Genomic DNA, 17,221 nt, shown 5'->3' on the forward strand with positions numbered 1-17,221 from the left:
CAGCAGATTATTTGATTGGCTGTTCCTCATTTGTGTCAGTAATAGAGGGATAGGATTGAAAAGCAGAGAAGTTATGTTAAACTTGTGTAGAACCTTGGTTAGACCGCTCTTGGGGTACTGTGCACAGTTCTGATCTTCATATTATAGAAAGGATAGAGAGGCATCGGAGAGGGTGCAAAAAAGATTCAAAATTAAGGATATGGGGATCGGGAAAGTGGAATTGAGGTCGAAGATCAGCCCTGATCTTATTAAATGGTGGAGCAGGCTAGAGGGGCCGTATGGCCTACTCTTCCTCCTATTTCTTATGTTCATATGTTCTATTGTCATCCGCCATGGGATTCCATCCAACATTTCCATCACATGGGACAGTGCAGCCACTTTTGCATAACCTTAATTCTGGTAAATCTATGAAACCATTTAAAACCCAGGACTGCGGTACGTACTGTTTGCTTGTCCCATAGCCCTCCCTATACACGGCGGCTGAGATTCCAACAACCAGGAGAGGAAGCCCATATCCAACTGGGAACATGTGTCGCTTTCTGAGGCACCCTGCGTTGAAAACCTTCACCACCATCAGATAGAGCTGTGTCCCCTCCAGACACATCCAGGCAAACACCGTCAGGAAGAAGTAATGCAGGAACCCAGCGATGATGGCGCAGGCGATCTGGAAAAAAAAGATCAATGCCATCATTTATCGAATGTTGGCTTCTGTTCGGTGTTTGTTCCCATCAATAGGAGAGGGAGACCGTCCTGTGAGGAGTGATTCATTCACATGTCAGGGATGGGCCTGGGTTAGGATGATTACAATGTGGAGCTCCACTACTCTAGCTCAAGAAGGTACCTCAGCCCCAATCTCAGAAGAACTTATTCCACTACATTGTGCTTCATCCCCTCTCCTACTCTAATCAGCTTTGTCGGTCTCCTGTACTGCGGGCCTTTCAGGGTTTGACCCTTCACTTAGGTTTCTCAGTTAAAAGAAAAAGCTCTTTCTGTAGACCGCACCTGGAGTACTGTGAGCAGTTCTGGGCACCGCACCTTCAGAAGGACATATTGGGGTTGTAGTCTCTAAAGTTTCGAAGGTTAAGGGGTGATCTGATCGAAGTTTATAAGATATTAAGGGGAACAGATAGGGTGGATAGAGAGAAACTATTTCCGCTGGTTGGGGATTCTAGGAGTAGGGGGCACAGTCTAAAAATTAGAGCCAGACCTTTCAGGAGTGAGATTAGAAAACATTTCTACACACAAAGGGTTGTAGAAGTTTGGAACTCTCTTCCGCAAACAGCAATTGAAACTAGCTCAATTACTAAATTTAAATCTGAGATAGATAGCTTTTTGGCAACCAAAGGTATTAAGGGAGATGGGCCAAAGATCCCCCCCCCCCACTTTAAATTTTAAAGTGCAGAAATCAGGCCATGGACGATGGTCCTGCAAAAGGCAGGCGGGGGCCTAATTAACCTACCAATGCCGCAGTCTGATGACATCATCGGTGCTGCGACTTAAATTTAATAGTGAGTTAACGGGAGGCTCGAGCTATGGGATTCCCGGCAGCTGAACTCAGGCAGGAGCTGCCGGCTCGCCAAGGTAAGTGGCTCTTTTAGCACCCCTGTGGGCCAGGAGGAGCAGGAATGCTCCCCCCAGGCCCCTCAAGGAAGCCTTCGGCCTCCCCCAGCCCTCCCGATCGCTGATGCTCCCTTCCCAAGGGTCCCCGGCTGCGGCCTCCTGCCACTAGTGTTACCTCCCACCCACCGGTCAGGCTGTCCTTTTGGCCGGCTGCCATGCCTGAGTTGGCCCTACAATATGCTAACGATCGGCAGGGCCTCTATCTTAATCTCGGGGCCCATGTGTCATCCTCCATGAACTCAGAATCAGCCATTGTTAGACAGACAATGATAATACAGCGATAACCTTTGGTCTCTGGGTCAAATTCTCTGCTATTTATCGGGTGTCCGCGGATGTTACAACTCAAACTAGCCAGCGATACTCAGCAATGGGTTACCTTGTTACTGGTCTGAGAGATGCCAACGAGGAATAACAGCTCTGCCAGGAACAGGCACAGACACAGGTGGGTGTGGATGGTTGTCCGGGTGCCTTGAATTGCCCGGCACACCAGGAACGTGACAAAGGAAATGAAGAGGCACACGAGGGAGATAATTATTCCGATGTACGAAATCAGGTTGAGGTTCAACAGATGCCAGGGATCCTGCAGGAGAAGAAGGTGGAGGACCATTGTAACCACCTGATAGCCCAGAGAACATTTCAACACAGATCTCAAACACCTTCAGATCGCTGCTCACTTCAATTTTGCTCATCCCACTTTATGTCTTGCAATCCATTATTTTGCCAATCTGAACCACACCGGACGGTTCCCCAGTCTATTCCACAAGGGAGGGCCAAGAATTCCTTTGGAATTTTCAATCCTCTGGTTGAGAATCTCAGGTAAGATTCTCTGAGCTCATCCAATGACCTGGTGAGCAAATGTTTGTTATCTGAGCAGTGCAGACCAAAAGATCTCAGGTTCAATTCCGATCTGGGCCGGGATTGTTGACCTCAGTTGGGAGGTTGTTGCGAGGCTACAACGGACCTCAGCAACCCAGTTAAAAGAGGAAATCAACCATGGTTTCCACTTCTATTCATTATCCAGTCATTCCTGTTGGTCAATCTGTGTGTGCAGACATTGGGTAAGGACATGATTGGGCTCAATTGTGAAGGCCCTCATGATTGGATAGCCTACTTATCAACTTACTTATGTGTAGTGTCCGCATGAACAAGAAGACACCTCAAAACACCTTACAGAGCAGAGAGAAATAAAGAGACCATGGAAAACCAGGGAAGGAGTTAGAAGGCCACGTCAAAAGCTCAGAAGTGGAGAGTTCTTCGAAGACTTTTGAAAGCAGGATAAAGCCCTTGGGTACACCAGAGGTGACCACATGGGCGCAGAAGGAGAGACCTTTGGAGATGTCTTCATTGTGACAGTTACGAATGCAACCAAGTGAGAACAGTGCCGTAGAGATGGATTGTGAAGAAGAGACACTGGAAGAGGATGGAGCGGTGGGCAGTGTCGAGGGCAACTGAGAGGTCAAGGAGGTTGCGAGACAACAAACCATGCCGTCACCGTCGAGCCTCATACAGAAAGGGTGGCGACTTAGGCAAAATGCTGGAAGGTTGCCGACACCTGGAGAACAGTACAGTAACCCGAGCATGAGTCAGCACCTTCAGGAAATGAGGGGAGAAAATTGGAAGAAGGAAAGAAACGGGGCAAGAAAGCTAATGACTGTCACAGAAAACTAAATACTGCAGAAAGCCTACAGGAGTACAGAAAGTACAGGGATGAAGTAAAAAAGGAAATAAGGAAAGCAAAGAGAGGGCATGAGAAAATATTAGCTAGTAAGATTAAAGAAAACCCAAAGATGTTTTATCAGTACATTAAGAACAAGAGGATAGTTAAGGAAAAGGTGGGACCTATCAGGGATGATAAGGGTAACTTGTGTGTAGAAGCAGAGGACGTGGGTAGGGTTTTAAATGAATATTTTGTCTCCGTATTCACAAAGGAAAGGAATGATCCGGTAATAGTAGTTAAAGAGGAGAGGTGTGAAATATTGGATCAGGTAAACATAACGAGAGAGGAAGTACTAGAGGGACTGGAATCCTTGAAAGTTGATAAGTCATCAGGGCCGGATGGATTGTTTCCTAGGCTACTGAAGGAAGCCGGGGAGGAAATAACGGATGCTCTGAGGATCATTTTCCAATCCTCACTAGATACAGGGGAGGTACCGGAGGACTGGAAGACTGCAAACGTAGTACCATTGTTTAAAAAGAGTACGAGGGAAAGGCCGAACAATTATAGGCCGGTCAGTCTTACCTCGGTGGTGGGCAAACTATTAGAATCAATACTGAGAGATAGGATAAACTATCACTTGGAAAGGCATGGTTTAATCAGGGAAAGTCAGCATGGATTTGTTCAGGGAAGGTCATGCCTTACAAATCTGATTGAATTCTTTGAGGAAGTGACAAGGAGGATTGATGAGGGAATTGCAGTGAATGTTGTCCACATGGATTTTAGTAAGGCATTTGACAAGGTCCCATGTGGCAGACTGGTCAGAAAGGTAAAAGCCCATTGGATACAGGGAAATGTGGCGAATTGGATCCAAAATTGGCTCAGTAACAGGAAACAAAGGGTAAAAGTCGATGGATGTCTTTGCGAATGGAAATTCGTTTCCAGTGGTGTGCCACAGGGCTCGTGTTGGGTCCCTTGCTGTTTGTGGTATATATTAATGATTTGGACTTGAATGTAGGGGACATGATTGGCAAATTTGCAGACGACACAAAAATTGGCCCTGCAGTTGATAGTGAAGAGGGTAGCTGTAGACTCCAAGAAGATATCAATGGGTTGGTAGAGTGGGCGGAAAAGTGACAAATGGAGTTCAACCCGGAGAAGTGTGAGGTAATGCACTTAGGGAGGGCAAGTAAATGGGAATACACAGTAAACGGGAATATATTGAGAGGGGTAGAGGAAATGAGAGACCTTGGAGTGCATGTGCACAGGTCCCTGAAGGTGGCAGTACAGGTAGATAAAGTTGTGAAGAAGGCATACGGAATGCTCTCCGTTATTAGCCGAGGTATAGAATACAAAAGCAGGGATGTAATGATGGAACTGTATAAAACACTGGTAAGGCCACAGCTGGAGTACTGTGCGCAGTTCTGGTCACCACATTACAGGAAAGACGTAATTGCTCTGGAGAGAGTGCAGAGAAGATTTACAAGAATGTTGCCAGGCTTGAAAATTGCAGCTACGAGGAGAGATTGGATAGGCTGGGGTTGTTTTCCTTGGAGCAGAGGAGACTGAGGGGAGACTTGATTGAGGTGTACAAAATTATGAGGGGCCCAGATAGAGTAGACAGGAAGTATCTGTTTCCCCTAGCGGAGAGTTCAAGAACTAGAGGACATAGATTTAAGCTGATTGGCGGAAGGATTAGAGAGGACATGAGGAAAAACTTTTTTACCCAGAGGGTGGTGGGTGTATGGAATTCACTGCCCGAATTGGTGGTAGAGGCAGGGACCCTCAACTCTTTTAAAGAGTACCTGGACCTGCACCTAAAGTGCCGTAAGCTGCTGGGCTGTGGACCGGGTGCTGGAAGGTGGGATTAGAATGGGCACCTGGTTACTCTTCGAGCCAGCGCGGACATGATGGGCCAAATGGCCCTCTTCTGTGCTGTATCTTTTCTATGGTTCTATGGTTCTTTGGAAAGACTGCCTCCCTGTTTCAATTATACCAACGCTGGTATAATTCCAGTGTCTTAATTATCTACTCATTATCAACAATCTTATGTATGCATGTACATCCTGTCTAACCTCATGTCATGACTTGACTTGACTTGTCCTGACTTTTGGTCACGTTTTTATGTCAACATTTAACATTGAAACCGCCTTATGTAAACATTTAGAATGGCGATCCTGTATGTAAACAGTTGTCTGTCACAATGTAGTTACAGGCTCCGGCCAATAGGTGGCACGTGGAATGAGTTTCTGATGCCCCTCTCCCAATTCTATCGCCATCTTTAACATATATATGTGCATATATAAAATATATTTATCAACAGGCCGTGAAAAATACCTTGGGCAATTTATTAGTAAAATAAAACATTCTTCTTGTTACCAGCCTTCTGCTGGTAACAAAGCCCCTCTGTCCCGGTGTGTACTATACCTGTGTTTCGTACAATGCCATCAGCACAGCGAAGCTGGTTAGGTGCGTGCACTTGCACACAGTGTGTGTAGCGTTAGACTCCACCACAGTGCAGCTCTGGCGGGTCCAACGACTTCCGATCCCTGTGCGGTTTAAAGCGACACACACCACTTCGGCTCGAGGCTTCCTTTCCTGGATCAAGGAGACGATAAGTTAACCTTCGCTTTTTTAGCTTTCATTCAGCAGAGTAATTCAGCATTCAGTCGCCTTAACGCAAAGATTGACTTCCCCGGCAACAGCACCTGGTCTCTCTCCGCTCTATCTTTCACAACGTGACTATCTTTTCTCTTTCGGACGTTGTGGTAGGGTGGTCCTGGTTAAACAAGCAGCAGGAGGGTTATCGGTGCTCTGAGCTGGTCAATTGTGCAGTTTTGGCTGGTTAAAACCCAGCACACACTTTGGGGGTCCTTTAAACCTTGGCTCTGCTAGCCTGCATCTCCGCTGAACTTAGTTAAGTGGATGTGTTCCAATGGGGAGGAGGTGTGCACTCCATTTTAAGCAACCAGAGACACGGGCCTCGATACTTATGGGGAGGTGGGGAGGGTGAGGGGGAGGCTGAAAACGGCCAAGGAGCCTGGTAAGGCCAGAGGCCTTGCCAATTTTAACGTCAGGGCCTCATTAGAATTTTTTCTTCCGTTTCCCGCCTGGAAGTCGGCCAAATTGAGGCGGGAAAACCAGCGGTAGGAGGCCGCAGCCCCGGCAATCTGGAGGGGGGGGATGGTCAGCATTGGGAGTTTGTTGGGCGGGGGATGGTATTGGCCGCAATTGGCAGAAGGGAGGCCAAAGGCTTCCTTGAGGGGCCTGTGAGGGGTGGGGGAGGGAGCACTCCTGCCCCCTCCTGGCCCATAAACAGCACCTCCCGCCTCCCTTTCACTTCTGGGTTTCCCGGCCCCTGGGAAACTCGTAGCAGCAACAGTGAAATTTAAAATCTGGCTCCCAATTGCACTGCAGGAGCCCGATTTAAATATGTCAGTGAAGTGTCCTGGTTTCTCCACCGTGAAACACTCAAACGCCTCGAAACGCACCGCCATATAAACAGCAATGGGCGTGCATGCGGTGATTTGGGGACGTGTTCCCCATTTTTTTCAATTTTAACCCCCCCCCCCCCGCCCCGACCCTCTCCCGCCCGTTATAGGGCGGGGGGGTGGGGTGTTGATATCGAGGCTATGGATTTTTCAGGAACTTGAATTGGAACATGTGCTGAGTTTCTATTTGTGTCCCGACTAAGCAATGGAAAAATTGCTGGGTGGGAGAATGTTTCACAGGTGCTACCCATCACCCATCGCCCGTCACCCGTCACCTGTCACCCGTCACCCGTCACCAGTCACCCATCACCCGTCACCCATCACCCGTCACCCATCACCAGTCACCCGTCACCAGTCACCAGTCACCCGTCACCAGTCACCCGTCACCCGTCACCCGTCACCAGTCACCCGTCACCCGTCACCCGTCACCCGTCACCCGTAACCCATCACCAGTCACCCGTCACCCGTCACCCGTCACCCGCTCAACTGTCTAGTCACGTGAGTCAAGTCATTGAGTGCCTATGGCCTGTTACATAAGAACATAAGAAATAGGAGCAGGAGTCGGCCATCCGGCCCCTCGAGCCTGCTCCGCCATTCAACAATGGCTGATCTTCTACCTCAACGCCATTTTCCTGCACCATCCCCATATCCCTTGAACTGTTGGGGTCATCTTAGCTGAACCCGATCCCTCCTCATTCAACATGTTCACACACATGCCTTGTGAAAGGTTGAGCAGGCTCGGGCTCTTTTCTCTAGGAAAGAGAAGGCTGAGGGGTGACCTGATAGAGGTCTTTAAGATTATGAAAGGGGCTTGATAGGGTAGACGTAGAGAAGATGTTTCCACTTGCGGACCAGAACTAGGGGCCATAAATAGAAGATAGTCAGTAATAAATCCAGTAGGGAATTCAAGCGAAACTTCTTTACCCAGAGAATGGTTAGAATATGGAACTCACTACCACAAGGAGTAGTTGAGGTGAATAGCATAGATGCATTTAGGGGGAAGCTAGATAAACATATGAGGGAGAAAGGAATAGAAGGATATGCTGATAGGGTTGGATGAAGTAGGGAGGGAGGAGGCTCGTGTGGAGCAGAAACACCGACATAGACCTGTTGGGCCGAATGGCCTGTTTCTGTGCTGTACACTCTATGCAACTCTATGTAATTTTTCCAGCAGGTGTCCCTGTCTGGCAATTATAAGTGCGGGGTCTCGGTCGGTTTCCCTGTTCATAGCCCAGGGGCACTGCAGCCAAATGCAATGCCTCAGTTCAGATCAGCACAGAGTGGCAACTGAACCGGGATAACCTGTATAGCTCTGTTCCACACTGGTCGTCATGATTACCAACTGAGAAACGAGGGTGAATGATGGGCTACTCGCAGATACAGCTCCTACATTGAACCCTTAAGTTGTGGTGACGCTCAACTAACCTTCTCATTTCGGAATGTTATATTGACGGGCTCGACGAGGGCGTCCCCGTTTTTACGCGTCGAGGTTGCGGTCAGTACGTGCGAGTTCAGCCGCAGATGCTCCCCCTCATGTTTCAAGGAGCCGTTTAGCACGGAGTCCATCTGAGAGAAGGCGATCAGCGCCACACCCGCAAAACCTGCCATGGCAAAGCGGATTGTCATCACCCCATCCCGGCGGCACGATTTCCATAGCAAAACCTCCCCCACCCCAAGCTCTCTGCAGCCCGTTACTTTTTTTCCGGCCTAGTCAAGGCGTAGCCCCACACAAAAGGTTTGGGTCCTGTATTTAATAGAACAAAGGCCAAACAACGTTTAAGGCCTATTGCAGGTATGGATTAGATAGCTTTGCTGTGGCTCAGTTGGTAGCTCTCTCACTTCTGAGTCAGAAGGTCATGGGAATAAACCTCAGTCCAGAAACCTGAGCGCAAAATCTAGGCCGACACTCCAGCACAGTACTGAGGGAGTGCAGCACTGTCGGAGATGCCGTCTTTCAGATGAGACATTAAGCCGAGGCCCCGTCTGCCCTCTCAGGTGGACGTAAACGATCCCATGGCGCTATTCGAAGAAGAGCAGGGGTGTTCTTCTGGTGTCCTGGCCAATATTACTCCCTCAGACGACACCACCAGAAACAGATTGACTAGGCAGTCATCTTATTTCTTGTCCGAAGGGGCCTGTCGTGTATTAATTGGCTACCGCATTTGCCTGCCTGACTGAATTTCAAAAGTAATTGAACATGAAATGCTTTCAGATCTTCTGAGAAAGCGATAAGGCACTATATAAATTCAGGTTACTTCTATCTATAGTTTCCTTTTTTTGGCCTTATTTCAATGGTTAACTCTGCCGAAGCAACAAAGCTTGGAGAAAAGTTTCAACATTTGATAGATTGTTTTATGAAAATCAATTATAAACTCTAAAGGACAGAAGGTCCTTGCATCAGCCGGTCAAATATGGAGATTTACTGGGGCAATATTGGGAAAGATTTGGACACAAGGCCACGTCTCAGAACAACTAGGAGCAGGTCTGCCAGGAAAATTTGTGTGGTTTGGAAAGAAAGATTGCATTTTTGATTGGATTTTGGGTTTAATTTAATTTTATCTAAAGGGTATAATTTCAAAGTTTGTGGATGACACAACAGTCAAAAATTTGGTAAACAATGTGGAGGATAGTAACATACTTTAAGAGGACAGAGACAGACTGGTGAAATGGGCAGACGCATGACAGATGAAATTTAATGCAGAGAAGTGTGAAGTGATGCATTTTGGAAGGAAGAATGAGGAAAGATAATATAAATGAAATGGTACAATTTTAAAAGGGGCGCAGGAATAGAGAGACCTGGGGGTTCACACACATTTATCTTTGAAAGTGGCAGGACAAGTTGACAAGGCTGTTAAGAAAAGCACACGGGATCTTGGACTTTATAAATAGAGGCAGAGTACAAAAGCAAGAAAGTTTTATAAATCACTAGTTAGGTCTCATCTGGAGTATTGTGTCCAATTCTGGGCACCGCACTTTAGGAAGGATGTCAAGGCCTTAAGGAGGGTGCAGAGGAGATTTACTGGAATGTTACCAGGGATGTGGAGAGACTGGAGAAGCTGGGATTGTTCTCCTTAGAGCAGAGAAGGTTAAGGGGAGATTTAATAGAGGGGTTTTGGTAGAGTAAATAAGGAGAAACTGTTCTCACTGGCAGAAGGTAACCAGAGGACGCAGATTTAAGGTAATTGGCAAAAGAACCAGAGGGGAGATGAGGAGAATGTTTTTTTACGCAGCGAGTTGTTATGATCTGGAATGCACTGCCTGAAAGGGTGGGGGAAGCAGGTCCAATAGTAACGATGGACTGAATGGTCTCCTTCTGTGCGGTATGATTCTATGATTCTCTGATTAAGTAAATGAAAGAGATAGAGGACATAATCAATAATTGAATAGCACGACTGCATCATCATGAGCTTAGCTCACAAACTGAGCGGGGTGAGGTTACCATGAATTGAGACGAACGGATCCCACATAACAGACCTCACAAATTATGGCACAGCAATAGTTGCAAGAATTTGAAATAAGAGGCAGATGATTACCAGGGTCGTCTCCTGCAGTGACCGCCCGCCAGTGAATGTCCATCTGGTTCCCCTTTGCTGACAGTGACACTGTTTTTGCATCTGAAATGTTGTGATCTCGTAGAACTTCCATTTGAACTTCTATTAAAAAGAAGACAAGAGGTGGTAAACATTTGTGACAGCACAGCGATGGAAACTACAGTTAACCGTCTGCGTGTGTATCAGACATGTCTTGGAACTGTCTGCCTAATAAAAAGAGGCTTTTTTTATATGACTGAGTGTTTGAAATAAATCTCTTAGGCTTTTTCAAAAAAAAATTGTGTTTTTCCAATTTTCTCCTTCCCAAACGTGATGGCTCTTCAGAACGTAGGAACAGGAGGTGGCCATTCAGCCCCTCGAGCCTATGCAGTTAGATCATGGCTGATCTGTATCTTAACTCCATTTACCCGCCTTGGTTCCATATCCCTTAGTACCCTTACCCAACAAAAATCGATCAATCTCAGTTTTGAAATTTTCAATTGACCCCCAGTCTCAACAGCTTTTTGGGGGAGAGAGTTCTAGACTTCCACTGCCCTTTGTGTGAAGAAGTGCTTCCCGATAGCCCCCTGGAATGGCATAGCTCTAATTTTAAGGTTAGGCCCCCTTGTTCTGGACTCTCCCAACAAAGGAAATAGTTTCTCTCTATCTACCCTATCAAATCCTTTAATCATCTTAAACAACTTAATTAGATCATCCCTTAATCTTCTATATTCAAGGGAGTACAAGCAACATGTCCCCTTTTAGCCCTGGTATCATTCTGAATATCTTGCTGGGTTACTGTTCGAAGCGGGCAGGCAAACTTCTGGTATCAGTGGCCATTCTTTACACATGATTCTAGACAGTGAGACTCAGCAACCAAGTCCAAGTCTGCCCAAGTTGATAGTGACCAAGAGCAAGGGACCGGAACAATTTTTTACCTTCTGTAGCCCAGGGGCACTAAGGCTAATTGTAGTACCCTCAACTGCAACCTGCCTCAGATCAGCTAACTCAGCAGAAACTAGGAGTTGAACGTGGTGCTTAGCACTACGGCAGGCAGTGCTGTCACTCACAAGGCCGGTCTCCTCTTCAATCACCTCTTCCTTCAGTGAATGTGGCATAAAATGCCATGATGAAATATAACTGGTGGAACATTTCAATATGTAAAACGGGTGGATGATCTTCTACAGTTGGAGATGCCTGTGGCAGTGAAGTTAATATGTTGACCACTGGTAATGAGGCTTTGCAACTCTCACCCACAGGAGCATTCAAGTCCAGATGGACCTAATCACCATTCCTTTCCAAGTCCTCAAAATTGTGGAACCCCCTCACCTCGCTCAGTCTTCTCTTCCTCCGATCAAGCCCCAGTCCAGAGGCTTGAGCACAGAAATCCAGCACTGAGGGAATGCTGCACTGTCGGAGGCGCAGTCTTTCAGATGATACGTTAACCCAAGGCCCCATCTGCCCTCTCAAGTGGATGTAGATGTCCCATGGCACTATTTTTAAGAAGAGCAGGGGAGTTCTCCCCGGTGTCCTGGCCAATATTTATCCCTTAACTAATGTCACTAAAGCAGATTATCAGATTGCTGTGTGTGGGATCTTGCTGTGCGCTAATTGACTGCCGTGTTTCCTACATTACAACAGTGACTACACTTTAAAAAAGTACTTCATTGGCTGTAAAGCGCTTTGGGACATTCTGAGGTCATGAAAGGCACTATATAAATACAATTCTTCCATTCCCCCAATCTGTATACTTTTAAAACCCAAGCTTGGTGGTACCTATTCACTATTTCTTAATTGATCTCGTACTTCAGCCCGTCGGCGGTGCCCTGCATGACGGGCCGTAGCCCCTTCATCCAGGTTTCTCAATTTAAGACACAGAGCGCAGTTTTGCCTCTTTGACCACAACACAAAACCGCTGAGATGCTGCTGCCCGTTTTCTCAAGTGCTTTACCTATATTGCCAAAAGACATGTTCTTCTTTTCCTGGTCGGGCAACGTGAATGCCACAGCCATCACTGAATTCTCTATGGTCTGCAGAGACACTGCAAGTGCATTCTGCCGCTCCTGTACATCCATGTTTTCCATCAGGGAATGATTTCCCAGCAGCTCATTTGTCAACGTCGTGATATTCTGCGGGATTCAAACAGTTCCGTCAGTGCTGCTACAACCTATCTTACTTCAGGGTCACTAACAATTGTCCCACATTCCCACCCTAAAAACTAGATTAATTCACATGCAGGAGCACAGTCTCTATTAAACACTAGGTACGTTTTACGTGGGCTATGATTGCAAAAGATTCATTCTGTACTGGAGAGATTGGACAGATTTGGAAACGTATATTTAAAAGGGGACAAAATGAGGCCTAGGTAATGTCAGGCCCATTAACAATGGCAAGTAACACAATGGAAACCATAAGGAGTAGACTGGAGGAGCACTTGTGTTGTAATAGCAGGGTTGGAATGGATTGGGCACTGGGCTAGCTTGAGTTGGTCTTGGGCTGGGGTTAGTTGGAGCACTAGTGGGTTACTTTTTCTTTCTGTTCCTTAGAAACATTAGCAGTAGGCCATTTAACCGCTCTGGCCTGCTCCGCTATTCAATTAGATCTTGGCTGATCTGCACCTCAACTCCATTTTCTCGCCTTTGCTCCACATCCCTCGATACCCTTACCCAACAAAAATCCATCGATCTCAACCTTGAAAGCTCCAATTGTCCCCCCGCATCCACAGCCTTTTGGGGGAGAGAGTTCCAAATTTCTACTGCCCTTCGGTGTGAAAAAATGCTTCTTGATTTCCCTCCTGAATGGCCTGGCTCTAATTTTAAGATTATGACCCCTTGTTCTTGATTCCCCCACCAGGAGAAATAGTTTCTCTATATCTACCCTATCGAATCCTTTTAACATTTTAAACACCACGAACAGATCACCCCTTTATCTTCTATACTCAAAGGAATACAAGCCAAGTTTATGCAACCTGTCCTCATAGTTTAACCCTCTAAGGCCTGGTATAATTCTGGTGAATCTGCACTGCACCCCCTCCAAGGCCAATATATCCTTCCTGAGGTGCGGTGCCCAGAACTGAACGCAGTATTCCAGATGGGGATCTGACCAAGGTTCTAAACAACTGAATCAGCACATCCTTCCCTTTGTATTCCATCCACCTTGAGGTAAAGGCCAACATTCCATTAGTCTTTTTGTAAGCAATCTTACAACACCGGGTTATAGTCCAACAGCTTTATTTGAAAATCACAAGCTTTCGGAGCTTATCTCCTTCGTCAGGTGAATGAGGTTCTAAAATCGCATCGCATATATTAGGCTGGGAGACGGTCACAGCAATCAAAGGTGTCGTTGGTGTTCAGACAGGTTAGCCACGGAAAACATTACATCCCAGTATACTGAATACACAATGGGTCAGATTACACAGATCTGCTAAAAGTAGCCCCGACACCCGGCCAACACCTACCTGGTTATATATTTTGTTTTGCGTATAACTCAGACTATGGGCAACATTTTCTTGAGATCAGCACAACCGATGAGGCCTTACAAATAGCAGGCAGCTTATCAGAACATTACAGGTGTACTGCCCAGGATTTACCATCCACTGGTCTCAATGCTACATTGGAAAATATGCCCAAAAAACAGACATGTGTTATACGTGAGAATTGTATCGGTATGCAGATTAAATGTAGCTGCTCCATGGTGGCACACTCGCCTCTGGGTTAGAAGGTTGCGGGTTCATGTCCCACTCCTTGAGACTTGAGCACACAATCTAGGCTGGCATGCGAAGATATAATTTCTCTTTGTGACGACTGTTTAGGAAGACCCCAGTCCGTGTTAGTTCAATACGCCCTCAGCACACTGCTCACCATCAGATGCTGCTCAGAATCAAAACCGTCTTCACTGTGCAACTTTTCACACACGTTGTAATCACGGAAAAAGCCGATGACCGAACAGAATGGATCGCCAGCATCGTGTCCAGGCTCAGCACTCGACTCGCTCGCCTGGAAAGAGAGAGAGTGAAATCAGTACAAGTTATTACACTGGAAAATACAAGGACTGAATTTACTTGGCACATGGTCAACATTACTCCCATGTGCGGTAGCCATTACTGTCATGTGTGTTGTCAGGGACAACATTACTGACACGTGTGTTAGTTAGGGACAGCATTACTGTCATGTGTGTTAGTCAGGGACAACATTACTGCCATGTATGTTGTCAGGGACAACATTACTGACGTGTGTTGTCAGGAACAACATTACTGACGTGTGTTGTCAGGGACAACATTATTGACATGTGTGTTGTCAGGGACAACATTACTGACATGTGTGTTAGTTAGGGACAACATTACTGACATGTGTGTTGTCAGGGACAACATCACTGACGTGTGTTGTCAGGGACAACATTACTGACATGTGTGTTGTCAGGGACAATATTACTGTCATGTGTGTTGTCAGGGACAACATGACTGACGTGTGATAGTCAGGGACAACATGACTGACATGTGTGATAGTCAAGGACAACATTACTGTCTCATGTGATAGGGATCATCCTGATTCTTTGCATAAAATCATTTTATTGCTGTAGTGGCTGTCCTGTGGTACGGTGCGTGGTGAGTTGGGGGTTTCACTATTGCAAGGAGGGGTGGGGAAGTGGGAATGCACATTCTTGCTGAGAGTGTTTGGAGAGAAGTTTGTGAAAGATGTGTTCGGAGACATGAAGCAAGTGTTTTTGACTGGTTCCTGGACAAATTAATTAATAAGTAAATAGTATTTGGTTTGCCCACAGCAGACAGACAAATACATCTGTAATACTTTAAAAGTCTTGCATAGAATGTGCATTTCATGTAAATGTTACACCTACTTCCTGTAACACTTTCCCAGTCACACTTTGTTGACAACACCTCCATTTACGAATGAACGTTTTCTTTGGTCTTGGGATGTGGGTGGCACTGGCAAGGCAACATTTATTGCCCATCCCTAGTTGCCCTGAGGGCATTTATTGTGGGACTGGGGTCACAAGTAAGCTCGGCCGGGTAGGGATGGTAGATTCCCTTCCCTGATGGACATTAGTGAACCAGTTGGCTTTTGACGACAATCCAGTTGAGAAAACCTTGTGTATAGCGTGCACTTCCTGCAAGTGTCACACTTACTTCTTGTCACACTTGCCCTGTCACACCCTCCCAGAGTTTGTTGGCAACACCCCTGTCGTTATAAAACACCATATCCTCGGACTCGCCATGAGCAATGCCACAGGACATCTGCTAGTATAGAAATAAATTTATTCCCCTCATGTAGTGCAGTCGTATAAACAAATAAATGAATCTGTGCATGCAACATGGGGGAGAAGGATGGCTCAGGCCTGCGTCACTGCTTAATTCTTATAACTTGAGCTCATCCAAAACGCTGCTGCCCGTATCCTAACTCGCACCAAGTCCCGTTCACCCATCACCCCTGAGCCCACTCACCTACATTGGCTCCCATTCTGGCAACGCCTCGATTTAAAAATTCTCATCCTTGTTTTCAAATGGCTCCATGGCCTCGCTCCCCTCCCCCGCACCCCATCCTAACATCTCCTTATGTGGCTCGGTGTCAAATTTTGTTTGATAACGCTCCTGTGAAGTCCCTTGGGACATTTTACGAAGTGAAAGGCGCTATATAAATGCAAGTTGCTGTTATTCAAAATGTACTTCATTGAAAAATCTGGATTTTTATCAAGAGCCATTGAAACATAGACAGGGTAATTGAAACTTGCTTTATGCCAATACCTGAACAGTTCCACGGATATCACATGAATGAAATCCCCTGTATCTGGTGATAATTATTGAGCTGTCCCTTTTATTTAAACAGAAGCACTTGTTAACCTGTCTTTAAAAATATATGTCAGAAACACAGGTGCTATTTTTATCAATGGGTGAGAATCAGACTCCTTAAAAAGCCTATGTTAAATGTTCAAATTTGCATAACACTCATTACTTTCGTGACACCAGCCACCTCTGTTTTGATTCAAAGTCAAAATACGTCACACCTTCAAACCACATCATTAGAAATGACATTTGGACTGAGCTTTGTTGTTCACCTGGCCTACTATTTTCAGCATTACCTATTTCAGGCCTACACTTTCCTGATTGTTGGCGGGCCCAATTTTCCAGAGGTCGCAGCCACTTCCTGTCCACCTGTTCCCGGTGCGAAGTGGACTGGCGGCACTTTAACGAGGCCCAGCGGTTAAAATCGCCATGGCCTCATATTGCCGCGGGCAGGCGGGAAATTAACTGAAACCAGCGGTTTCCCGCCAGAAACCCACCGGTGGTTAAAATCCCCTCCCATAGAGTCAACCCACAACCTGCAGCTCCTCGTCCCTGGTTAGATAGCAGCACCTTCTCCCCTGAAGGCTCTGATCCATGACCAGATAGGACTCCCTGGGTTCAGGTAACCCTTCAGTACTCACGTTGAACTTTGACATTAAGAGTCAGCCGATTCTATGACTGTGGCGCATATCACAACCAAACCCGATTCTGTATCCATCTCATGCACTTTCTATCACGGGTCATTGGATACTGATCCGGAAAGGGACCCTCTTTACGAGCTCTCGAGCTCAGGGCCAACTTTTGAGCCTTTTTTCTCACTCTGACTGAGATTATCTAACTCAACACAGGTTGGGGTTTCGAAATGGGACTTTCCATGCTAGATTGGCACAGTCACAAAGCGGGCGGTGCAATCACCCACTGAGACATCAAGGGGGGAGCTGACTCTCTCGTTATTAATTCTGCAATGGACGCAAGTGGAGTGCAACAAATAACAGCTACACCTCTTGCTCATCACTGACCGGGATGTGAGTGTGGCTTTGGGAAATATCAAGAAGGCCAAGTCCACCCAAACCTGCGACCTCCACCATCCTAGATGGACAAGGGCAGCAGGTGCCTGGGAACATCGTCA

General features: G+C 46.5%; 1 protein-coding gene across 2 annotated transcripts in view; it reads right to left on the minus strand.

The window, feature by feature from the left end:
* LOC137304514 (adhesion G protein-coupled receptor E2-like) overlaps window positions 1-17,221 on the minus strand; it is a 74,846-nt gene that overhangs the window by 15,788 nt on the left and 41,837 nt on the right. For both annotated transcript variants that reach the window (XM_067973149.1, XM_067973148.1), the window contains 7 exons: window positions 14,156-14,290; window positions 12,247-12,424; window positions 10,299-10,418; window positions 8,191-8,366; window positions 5,702-5,872; window positions 1,997-2,200; window positions 444-664 (listed from right to left, as the gene is read on the minus strand). In XM_067973149.1, coding sequence (XP_067829250.1) covers window positions 444-664; window positions 1,997-2,200; window positions 5,702-5,872; window positions 8,191-8,366; window positions 10,299-10,418; window positions 12,247-12,424; window positions 14,156-14,290 — 1,205 coding nt within the window. The remainder of the gene's footprint in view (window positions 1-443; window positions 665-1,996; window positions 2,201-5,701; window positions 5,873-8,190; window positions 8,367-10,298; window positions 10,419-12,246; window positions 12,425-14,155; window positions 14,291-17,221) is intronic.

This window comes from Heptranchias perlo, chromosome 37 (assembly GCF_035084215.1).
Source record: "Heptranchias perlo isolate sHepPer1 chromosome 37, sHepPer1.hap1, whole genome shotgun sequence".
NCBI lineage: Eukaryota > Metazoa > Chordata > Chondrichthyes > Hexanchiformes > Hexanchidae > Heptranchias > Heptranchias perlo.